The 11853-nt window shown below is 44.8% G+C and overlaps 1 protein-coding gene across 1 annotated transcript; it reads left to right on the top strand.

The window, feature by feature from the left end:
* Nucleotides 1-10161: 10161 nt before the first annotated feature.
* On the top strand, nt 10162-11097 carry LOC122449962 (olfactory receptor 4D11-like). The gene has a single exon (XM_043482082.1). It carries the CDS (start codon nt 10162-10164, stop codon nt 11095-11097), a length of 936 nt encoding a protein of 311 aa, XP_043338017.1.
* Nucleotides 11098-11853: the final 756 nt, after the last annotated feature.

Consider the following 11853-nt stretch of genomic DNA (forward strand, 5'->3'; position numbering starts at 1 on the left):
TGCAGGTCAGGAAGGAACAGTGAGAACTGGACATGGAACAACAGACTGGTTCCAGATAGAGAAAGGAGTACGTCAAGGCTGTATATTGTCACCCTGATTATTTAAATTATATGCAGAGTACATCATGAGAAAAGCTGGGCTGGAAGAAGCACAAGCTGGAATCAAGATTGCCGGGAGAAATATCAATAACCTCAGATATGCAGATGACACCACCCTTATGGCAGAAAGTAAAGAAGAACTAAAGAGCCTCTTGATGAAGGTGAAAGAAGAGAGTGAAAAAGCAGCCTTAAAATTCAGCATTCAGAAAACTAAGATCATGGCATCTGGTCCCACCACTTCATGGGAAATAGATGGGGAAACAGTGGAAGCAGTGTCAGACTTTATTTTTCTGGGCTCCAAAATCACTGCAGATGGTGATTGCAGCCATGAAGCTAAAAGCCCCTTACTCCTTGGAAGGAAAGTTATGACCAACCTAGATAGCACATTAAAAAGCAGAGACATTACTTAGTCAACAAAAGTCCGTCTAGTCAAGGCTATGGTTTTTCCAGTCGTCATGTATGGATGTGAAAGTTGGACTATAAAGAAAGCTGAGCACCGAAGAATTGATGCTTTTGAACTGTGGTGTTGGAGAAGACTCTTGAGAGTCCCTTGGACAGCAAGGAGATCCAACCAGTCCATCCTAGAGGAGATCAGTCCTGAATATTCACTGGAATGACTGATGCTGAAGCTGAAACTCCAATACTTTGGCCACCTGATGCGAAGAGCTGACTCGTTGGAAAAGATCCTGATGCTGAGAAAGATTGAAGGCGGGAGGAGAAAGGAATGACAGAGGATGAGATGGTTGGATGTCATCACCGACTCAATGGACATGAGTTTGGGTGAACTCCGGGAGCTGGTGATAGACAGGGAGGCCTGGCGTGCTGCAGTCCATGGGGTCCCAGAGAGTCAGACAAGACTTAGCGACTGAACTGAATGAAACTGAGGAGTTCTGTCACCTCACGAAAGGTCCTCACTGTGACCTTCCTCTGAAGCCCTGGTCCACTGACCACCATCCACTGGTCTCCTTCCACGCCCAGTGCTGGGCTCCCAGCCAGCACTCAGGACACTGTTTCCCATTCCTGATTCTCTTTACACTGTGTTTATGGTTTTGTCCCCAGCACCTGGCAGAGCAAGCAGACCATAGAAAACACTTATAAAAACCGTTGAATTAAAAAAACAATGGGGCTTCCCTGGTGGCACAGTGGATCAGAATCTGTCTGCCAGCACAGGAAACATCGGTTCAGTGTCTGGTCCAGGAAGATTCCACAGGCCATGGAGCAACTAAGCCCATACACCGCAACTCCTGGAGCCCGTCCCCAGAGCCTGGAAGCCACAACAAGAGAAGCCACCATGATAAGAGGCCTGACATCACAGCAAAGGGTAGCCCTCCCGCTCCGCACCAGAGAAAGCCCAAGGAAAGCAGAGAAGACCCAGGGCAGCCAAAAATAAACAAATTAAATTTTAAAAGTAAAAAGTCAATAAATGAATATTGCCTCTCAGTTACTTTTTTGCTGCTCAGATCATTGGAGAATAGGTTAAGAAAGCAACCAACTCTTTCTTTATGCCCTGACAACCTGACTTCCTAAAACAGACAGAAACCTTTGAAGTTGCTTCAGACGATGCACATATACTTAAAAGAGTTGGGATGAAGTGGAAAACATGTTTCCACATATTTTTTCTACATTTTCCCACATATTTTTCCATAAATCCATATTTCATTTGTTTACTGCTTACAGGTGATGGGAGGGTTTTTGTTTCTCTCCTTTTCTGGAGGTAAATTATAGGTCTTAAAATTTTTGAAATTAGAAACATGTTCACGTTGTGATATACATATCAGCCCACAAATCAGACATGCAAATGCCCGGAGGTTGGGGTGGGGGATGTGCCCAGAGTATCCAGGAAACAGTGAGAAAGACTTTGTAATTAGATGAGAGGAAGCAGAGAGGGGTAGTCACTGAGGTCAGAGAGAGAACCAGGTCATAAGATCAGCTCATTAGGACTTTTTAAACCATTGTAAGGATTTTGGCTGTCACAACATGTAAGATGAGCTGCACTTGGAGGACTTTGAAAAATGGGCTAATTATGCAAGTTTTAATGGAATTGTAGGTGCTACTGTTACGAACAAACTAAAGAGGGTTGAGGACAAAAACTTGGAGACCAGTTAAGAAGTTACTACAGCAGAAATAACGAAGAGATGACTTCGGGTAGTCATGGTGGAGGTAGTAAGATTGTTGAAAAACTTTGAAGGTCAAGCAAGTAGGATTTGCTGGTGGAGCCGGTGTAGACCTTACGAGTGTCAGGCGAGTGTATGCTCCTCAGTTCTTTGTTTCGTCACAACAAAAATTTGGAGTGACGGACATTGAAGCCCCCTCGGCGGGTCACAGCTCTCGAAGGACAGACTGTGTTACAGCTCTTAAATAAATTAGTGTTACAGCTCAGTGTTACAGCTCTATTTATTTAGATAATAGCAGGAAAATCCATCTTTGAGGCGTGAGGGCACGTCGATCCAAAGACGCAAAGAGAAGAGTGCCCCATCACACGGGGGGGGGGGGGGGGGGGGGGGGGGGGGGGCTTTGGCTCCTCTTTTTATATGTTTCTCCGTCCCTGGGCCTGTCTTATGTAAACTGGGCCAGCCAGGAGTGTTTGTTTTACCTGAGGTTCTCACTCCAGTCCTTGGACCTTCCTTTGTTCTATTTTCACGGGCTTTCCCTTCCAGGTCTTTTAGCCACCGCCATTTTGGACTCTTTTTCCCTGTTCTAACTACCTAACACGAGGACTCCATCATCCACTTTGGTCATCGCCCTGCCGAGCCCTCCTTCACTCTCACCTACACGACTCTTCCGATCCAAGGGCTCCTGCCAACACCTGTGTCACACTTCAGGAATCTCCCTGCCAGGGTGAAACTGCCTGAGGAAGTTCACAATCCTTAAAGACAACATTTATTTCCTTATAAAAAAATTACAAAGGAAACCATTAGGGTAAGGAGGCATCCTGACTAACCTGACCTAACAGGATTCTTGCTGAAGGCATCCAGGGTGATCAGACATCACCTAGGAGGTGGTGGAGGATGAGAAAGCTGATTGGACGAGGAAGGTGATCGGATCGGGAGGATGGGGAATTATGGGTAAAGTATCTTAGCAGGATTTTTGCTAAAATTGGACAATGCAGAGAAAAACATGGAGGTCCAAAAGTGGAGGGTTTGTTGAAAAATTCAGGGGAAGCTGTGCAGTATTTGATCAAGGAGAGAATCTTTACCACAGCTGGAAAATTTTAGACCCCAAACAAATGTCTGTTTCAAAGTGTATGTGCCTGCATGAAAAGATGCTCAGCATTCTAATTATTAGAGAAATGCAAATTAAAGCTACAATGAGATATCACCTCACACCAGTCAAAATTGCTATCATCAAAAAGTCCACAAAGAGTAAATGCTGAGGAGAAGGGGACCTTCCTACACTATTGGTGGGAATGTAAACTGGTACAGTCACTATGGAGAGCAATATGGGGGTTCCTTCAAAAACTAAAAATAGGGCTACTGTATGACCCAACAATCCCACTAGTAGGCATATATCTGGAGGAAAATATGGTCCAAAAAGATACATGCACCCCGAATGTTCACTGCAGCACTGTTTACAATCACCAAGACATGGAAGCAACCTAAATGTCCATTGACAGATGAACATTATCCTTAGAAGATTTGGTACATATGTACAATGGAATGTTACTCAGTCATCAGAAAGAATGAAATAATGCCATCTGCAGCAACATGCATGAACCTAGAGAGTGTCATACTGAGTCAAGTCAGACAGAGAAGCAGAAACATCATGAAATCCCTTATATGTAGAATCTAAAAAGGTTTGATACAAATAAACTTAATTACAAAACAGAAATAGACTCATAGACTTAGAGACCAGCTTCTGGTTGCCAGTGGGGGAAGGCTGGGAGGAGAGTTAGGGAGTTTGGGATGGACATGTACACACTGCTATGTTTAAAATGAATAACCAACAAAGACATACTGTACGGCACATGGAACTCTGCTCAGTGCTCTGTGGCAGACTGGATGGAAGGGAAGTTGGGGGAAGAATGGATACAGGTACATGTATGTCTGAGTCCCTTTGCTGTCCCCCTGAAACTACCACCAAGTTGTTTATTGGCTGTACTCCAATACAAAATACACAGTTTGATAACAAAGTGTATGTGCCTGAATAGCCTTTTAATTACTCCCAGTGAAACCACCTCTCCACCAGCAGAATATTTCCAGAGCCACATCCGTCTACTTTCCCTCTGATAATTCTCACACTGGCTTGGGGATTAAGGAATTGGTCAATAGGGTGCAGCACTGTGTCTCAGCATGAAAAAGTCAAGACAATGTGATTCCTTGTGTCTGCCCTTTTCCTCATAAAGATGGAAGCCACTGAAATCACTGGCTTTCAGAGGGGTACTTAACAGAACTTTCTGAAGCTGAGTGATTCACGTGAACATTATTTAGGATGTCAGAGACCTGGAAAGGAGACTGGAGATTTTAGGTAAGATGAATAACTCTCCCTGGGTTTCCAGGAGACGCTAGTGGTAAGGAACCCGCCTGCCAATGCAGGAGACATAATGGGTGCAGGTTCGATCCCTGAGTCAGGAAGATCCCCTGGAGGAGGGTGTAACAACCCACTCCAGTATTCTTGCCTGGAGAATCTCACAGACAGAGGAGCCTGGCAGGCTACAGTCCAGAGGTTCGCAGAGTCGACAGGACTGAAGCAACATAGCACCCACACACAACTCTACCTGGGTGTGTGCATCTGTGGTGTCTGGGTGTTTATGCATAACAGGGAGAAAAACTGAAATCTAGATTTAATTGTTAATATTTATAGATATATTGTAGCTACAAATAATAAGTACACAATATCCCAGTGTACCCAGAGACAGAACAACACAGACAAGAAATGTTAACAAAGAAGGCATTGCAAGATGAGAGACATGAAAACAGGATCAGTTTGGAATGGGGGAAAAGCACATTTTGCTTTCTGGCATCTCTTGAGTTGCACAAAGGAGAGAGTTTTCTTATGCTAAATTTAAAATTAGAGAGAAAAACAAAATAGTTACAGTCCTGAAATAAATGGAAAGAATTGTACAATGATGAACATCTACATAACTTTTCTTACATTTACAAAAAAGAAAAGGCATAGCAATGATTTTCTTTCCTGTATCTTTCCAGGCCTGCCTGTTTATATCTCTTCATTCCCACCAAACTTCCCACTCACAAGCAGCTTTCATCCAAATGGTCCCCAAGAGTCAGAACTCCCTTTCTCTCCATTCCTATGTGCCCCAAACATAATGCCACCTCTTCCACACAGGATTCCCTGAGCATCTCAGGGAGAAATCACCCTTTCCCCACACACAGCTCTTCGTCTGTCTTTAGACGATCCCCATCATGGCCTTACTACTGTTAGATTTCTATTGTTTTTCCACTGGCTTAGGATTACACTGTTTTCTCACAAATAGCATAGAACTCTGCCAATTTTCCTTTAATGCTTGCTAAATAATCAGATGGATTCAAAATAGCAAAAAGATGGAGCAGCACCTGGAGGATGCTGAATTATCAAAGGTAGTTTGTGAACATGGGACCTGTTCCTGTCTGATAAATGGGCTCACCTCGGGGCCCGAGGTAACTAACTTCTACCCTGCTGTGCAGACCATAGTCTGTTATTTACTTGGGGGACCCTGTGGAAGGCTTCTGTAAGTAGGATGGATTCTCTCAATCTCTCCAGTAACTATATGGAGTTGGTTTTTTCTGGTGACCATTTCCTCTCTTTTTAAACTGATCAGGGTTGATAGCTCAGCTACCACTTAGTTCAATACACTTATTTACTGATAAGCCTCTTGTATTAAGGTTACTCAACAGAGTAGTAATCATCGTATAGTCAAAGCTATAGCTTTGCCAGTAGTCATGTACGAATGTGAGGGTTGGACCATTAAGAAGGCTGAGCGCCAAGGAATTGATGTTTCAGACTGTGGTGTTGGGGAAGACTCTTGAGAGTCCCTTGGACTGCAAGGAGATTGAACCAGTCCATCCTGAAGGAAATCAACCCTGAATATTCATTGGAAGGACTGATACTGAAGCTGAAGCTCCAATACTTTGGTCACCTGATGCAAAGAGCTGACTCATTGGAAAAGACCCTGATGCTGGGAAAGATTGAGGGCAGGAGGAGAAGGGGATGACAGAGGGTGAGATGGTTGGGTGGCATCACCGACTCAGTGGACATGAGGGCCAGGTCTGGGAGATGGTGAAGGACGGGCAAGCCTGGAGTGCTGCCTTTGATGGGGTTGCAAAGAGTAGGACATGACTTAGAGACAACCACAACAAGCCTGTGCGCTGAGACGGCTGCAGAAGTTCATTCCCTTAATCCTCCTAACCTCCCTGGGAGGCAGGTATTACAACCCCCATTCCACAGATGAGGTGGGACTCAGTAGGTCTCTAATTCACATGAATCACACAGGGGCAAAACCAGAACTTGAGAACCTGTGATTCTCCATGCAGACATCATGCCCCAGCCTTCTCTGGTCTGCTAAGATGAGATCCCACGAGAAGCCCAAACAAGCCAGCCCTCTTCTTAGGCCATGCACTGCCGCCACCTTCTGGGTCACTCTGCTTGCCATGGAAAGAGAAACCGCCTTCTATTTTCCTCAAAGCAGGATGTTCTGATGAAGCTGTAAAACACATGTTCTCGGAAATGTTTAGCTCCTCCAAGAGATGGCCAGTATATTTAAAGAAGTTGTGTGTCCCTGTTGTATTTAAAACAGATAACTGATAAAGACCTACTGTATAGTCCAGGGAACCCTGCTCAATACCCTGTAATAACCTCAATGGAGAAAGAATCTGAAAAAGAATAGATACACGTATGTGTGCGTGTACACACTCAGTCGTGTCCCACTCTGCAACCCCGTGGACTGTACCCCGCCAGGATCCTCTGACCATGGAATTTTCCAGGCAAGAATACTGGAGGGGGTGCCGCTTCCTTCTTCAGGGGATCTTTCTGACCCAGGGATCAAACCTGCGTCTCTTGCATTGACAGGTGGGCTCTTTACCACTGAGTCACTTTGGAAGCAGACACAAGTATACATATAACTGAATCACTTTGCTGAACACCTGAAATTAATATTACATTGCTGATCAACTATGCTCCATATAAAATAAAAAAATTTTTAAACTAAAGAATAGGAAGGTATATTGGCCTGCAGCATCCCACAAAAGCAAATAAAGGACTGAGAGATTAAAGAACAAAACTATGCCTGGCCTCTGAGCCAATTGTTATTCTTATTTCATAGACGATTTCATGAGTCTTAAATGTTAAAATAATAATTATTATAAAGCTCTCAAATGTGACTTTCGTGTCTTCAAAAGGAATTTTAAAAGGGAAGCTTCCAGAAAAAAAAAAAGTTGTATGTCTGTGAGAATTAATAACCTAAAGCTTTTCTTTGAGATAACACACATGTAATCACACTTATTATGGGCTAGGCAGTGCTCCCACCACTGATGCTTTGTTGTGGTTCAGTCGCTCAGCCATGTCCGACTCTTTGCAACCCCATGGATGGCAGCTCACCAGGCTTCCCTGTTCTTCACCATCTCCCAGAGCTTGCTCAAACTCATGTCCATCAAGTCAGTGATGCCATCCAACCATCTCATCCTCTGTCATCCCCTTCAACTCCTGCCTTTAGTCTTACCCAGCACCAGGGTCTTTTCCAATGAGTCAGTTCTTCGCATCAGGTGGACAGAGTATTGGAGTTTCAGCTTCAGCACCAGTCCTTCCAATGAATATTCAGGACTGATTTCCCTTAAGATTGACTGCAAAGCATCAATTCCTCGGCATCTTTGTTATAGTCAAACTCTCACATCCACACATGACCACTGGAAAAACCAAAGCTTTGACTATGCAGACCTTTGTTGGCAAAGTGATGTCTCTGCTTTTTAATATGCTGTCTAAGTTGGTCATAGCTTTTCCTTCAAGGAGCAAGCATCTCTTAAATTCATGGCTGCAGTCACTGTCCACAGTGATTTCGGAGCCAAAGAGAATAAAATTTGTCACTGTTTCCATTTTTTCCGCATCTATGTAATGTAACTGGATGCTATGATCTTCATTTTATGAAAGTGGTGTTAAGCCAGCTTTTTCAGTCTCCTCTTTCACCTTCATCAAGAGGTTGTTTACTTCTTCTTCACTTTCTGCCATTAGAACGGTATTATCTGCATACCTGAGGTTGTTGATATTTCTCCCGGCAACCTTGATTCCAGCTTGTGATTCTTCCACCCTGGCATTTCACATAGTGTGCTCTGCATATAAGTTAAATAAGCAGGGTGACAATATACAGCCTTGATGTACTCTTTTCACAATTTTGAGCCAGTCCGTTGTTCCATGTCCAGCTCTGATTGCTTCTTCTTGACCTCCATTCAGATGTTTCAGGAGACAGGTAAAGTGGTCTGATATTCCCATCTCTTTAAGAATTCTCCAGTTTGTTGTGATAGACACAGACAAAAGCTTTAGTGTAGTTAATGAAGCAGAAAGTAGATGTTTTTCTGGAATTTTCTCTTTTTCTATGATCCAACGGATGTTGGCAATTTGATCTCTGATGTTTCTACCCTTTCTAAATCCAGCTTGTACACCTGCTGAAGTACTGATGTTTTACATAGGTGAGTTCATGTAATCCTTATAAAAATTATATAGGAGTTGCTACTGTTTCTAAACACCAGTGCAGAGCCGGAGGCCAAAGGGATGAAGCAACCTGTCCATTTTCACATAACCAGTTAGGGTCTATCTGGGACTTGAACAGGTTTTGGGATGCCAGAGTTCCCCAGGTCTCTGCTGTATGCCATGAGACCTCCTGCAGCTTTACTAGTTTTCCATACTAAATAGACTGTGGACAAAACTGCACCCAGGGGAAAGACAGCTTGAAGGGAAAGTGAGCAGGGTGGAAAGAAAGATCTTCATTGGAACTGGAAGACACACCCAGAAAGTAGGAGGGGAGTGTATTTCACCTTTCCTTTGTTTCTGATGATAGCAAGAAAAGGGAGGCAAACTGCAAAGAAATAAGTTAAGGGCCATTTCAAGGATTCACACACACACACCAAAAAAGTAGTAACTCAAAAGCCATAAGACTAAACAGTAAGTGTATGTTTAGCATTTTAAGAAACTGCCAAGATGTCTTATTCATTTCTTTATTTTTGGCCACACTCGGACTTCATTGCTGCTCTCGAGTTTTCTCTTGCTGTGGGCATGGCTCTAGGCTGTGGACCTCAGGCTGGTGAGCTCGGCTTGGCGGCTGTGGCTCAGTTGCTCCTTAGCATGTGGACTCTTCCCGGACCAGGGATGGAACCCGCGCCCTCTGCATTGGCAGGCAGTCTTATCCACGGCGCCACCAGGAAAGTCCTAACAAACACTTTTTAAGAAATCACAACATTTGGGTATCATTTCTATCAGGAAATGTGAGGCATTTTTGTACTAGGTGTGCTAATGGCATGGTAGATACATCATTATATGTTAGCATATCAAGTAGTAATAGGTAAATTTATGTACAATGTGGGATTCTCTTTAAAATAATAAATCAAATAATGGGGGGGGGGAGTGTGGTTTGAAAAAGAGAGAAGTGCTTCTACAGAACTCAGTCCAAAAAGAACCATCCTAAAGATAACAGTTTTTAAGTCATTTACATAAGGCATCATCTGGGGGGGGAAATGGACCTCCGGGGAACTCAGTCATATTGAACAGGCACTCATGGAAACTCAGGGGTATCAGACACTGCCACTCACCAAGCTGACTCCAACTTCATATCCCCCGTGCTACAGTAGTCACTTTATCTTGGATACTTAGAACTTATATATGCAGAGCCTCACAGTATTCATTTTATGAAATGTTTATGATTTGCGTGGGAAACGATAACTAAATGCATGCTTGTGTCAGGAGGGATCACTTTGCTCATGTGAGCCGTAACCCCAGAACAGATATGCACCAGGTAAAATATCTCACTAGTGTTTAGACCTAATACCTGACTCTCTAAACCTGACTCTGGTAAGGTAGGGCAAACGCTCTCTGAAATAACACTTTTCATTTTTCCCGGGTACACAGGAAGAGGACACATGATCCAATGGAGCTGGGAAATGGTAGCAGAGTAAGTGAATTGGTGTTTCTGGGGCTTGCTCAGTCCCCAGGCCTGAGCTGGGTCCTATTTCTCTTTTTATGCTTCGTGTACGTGACCACGCTGCTGGGCAACCTCCTCATCATGGTCACTGTGAGCTGCGAGTCCCGCCTGCAGACCCCCATGTACTTCCTGCTCCGCAACCTCTCCGTCCTGGACATCTGCTTCTCCTCCATCACCGCCCCCAAGGTCCTGGTGGACCTCCTTTCGGAGAGAAAGACCATCTCCTTCCGCGGCTGCCTCACGCAGATGTTCTTCTTCCACCTCCTCGGGGGCGCGGACATCTTCTCCCTCTCGGTGATGGCCTTTGACCGCTACGTGGCCATCTCCAGGCCCCTGCACTACGTGAGCGTCATGAGTCGGGGGCGCTGCGCCGCCCTCGTCGCGGCCTCCTGGGCGGGGGGCTTCGTCCACTCCATCGTGCAGATCTCCCTCCTGCTGCCGCTCCCCTTCTGCGGCCCCAACGTCGTGGACGGTTTCTACTGCGACGTCCCCCAGGTCCTCACACTCGCCTGCGCCGACACCGCTGTCCTTGAGCTCCTGATGATTTCCAACAACGGCCTGGTCACCACCGTGTGGTTCGTCCTGCTTCTTGCGTCCTACGCAGTCATCCTGACGATGCTGAGGTCGCGCTCCGGGGAGGCCCGGGGGAAGGCCGTCTCCACCTGCACCGCCCACATCACGGTGGTCACCCTCCACTTTGTGCCCTGCATCTACGTCTACGCCCGGCCCTTCTCCGCCCTCCCCACCGATAAGGCCGTCTCTGTGACCTTCACTGTCATCTCCCCTCTGCTGAACCCCCTGATCTACACCCTGAGGAACCAGGAGATGAAGGCGGCCATGCGGAGGCTGAGGGCAAGACTCGGGCCTTCTGTAATGAAGTAGAGTAAGACTTTCCAACTTCTTCATCAGCAAGGACCCCTTTCATTATTTTTCCCAGAGAGTCATATTTATATACTCAAATATACTGTCAATAACCCAACTGCATGTACTAGGCAACACTTTATTTTGCAATTTAAATTAATAGACTACTGGTAACCCAAGCCTCTGATGAGCAGAGTATCAGTGTTACAGGATTAAGTTTTCTGATGTGTTTTTACTCAAAGACTAAAGTGACCATGTGTCAATCATGAAAGCTACATGGCAGATGAAGAGACTGACTGAATCTAATCCCTTTCTCAAAAGTAAACAGAAGAATAAAGATAGAGTGACTTGCTCAAGCTCTTATCTCGAGTTAATTCCATAGAGAAGTCTTCAGATACTCAGATACTCAGTCATTGCTCTCACCATATGAATGCAATTTACTTCATTACTGGAGCTGTCCATACCAAACTGCAGTGCTTTTCTAGAAAGGTCTCATGATCAGTGCCCCTGAAATACACGTATATGAATACATATGGCCTATCACAGATTAAGGAATTTGTTCTGCTGGGCTTAACTCCATCTGGGCTCCCAACCTAGTGAGCACCTCAAAGGTACACAACTGTTGTACCCCTAGATTCTTATCAGAATGAAGAAGCTTGGGAAGATTTCCCATCATGGCCTCAAGGCATTTACCTTATGCAGAACCAGACATGCCAGATTCACACTCTCATAAGTTTAGACAAAGGCAGGCAGAACCTCAGGGATCCTACACAAAGA

This window comes from Cervus canadensis, chromosome 11 (genome assembly GCF_019320065.1).
Source record: "Cervus canadensis isolate Bull #8, Minnesota chromosome 11, ASM1932006v1, whole genome shotgun sequence".
Classification (NCBI taxonomy): domain Eukaryota; kingdom Metazoa; phylum Chordata; class Mammalia; order Artiodactyla; family Cervidae; genus Cervus; species Cervus canadensis.

What these genes read in the sequence shown, in the direction of transcription:
- LOC122449962 (XM_043482082.1), top strand. Translation starts at nt 10,162, where the DNA reads ATGGAGCTGGGAAATGGTAGCAGAGTAAGTGAATTGGTGTTTCTGGGG.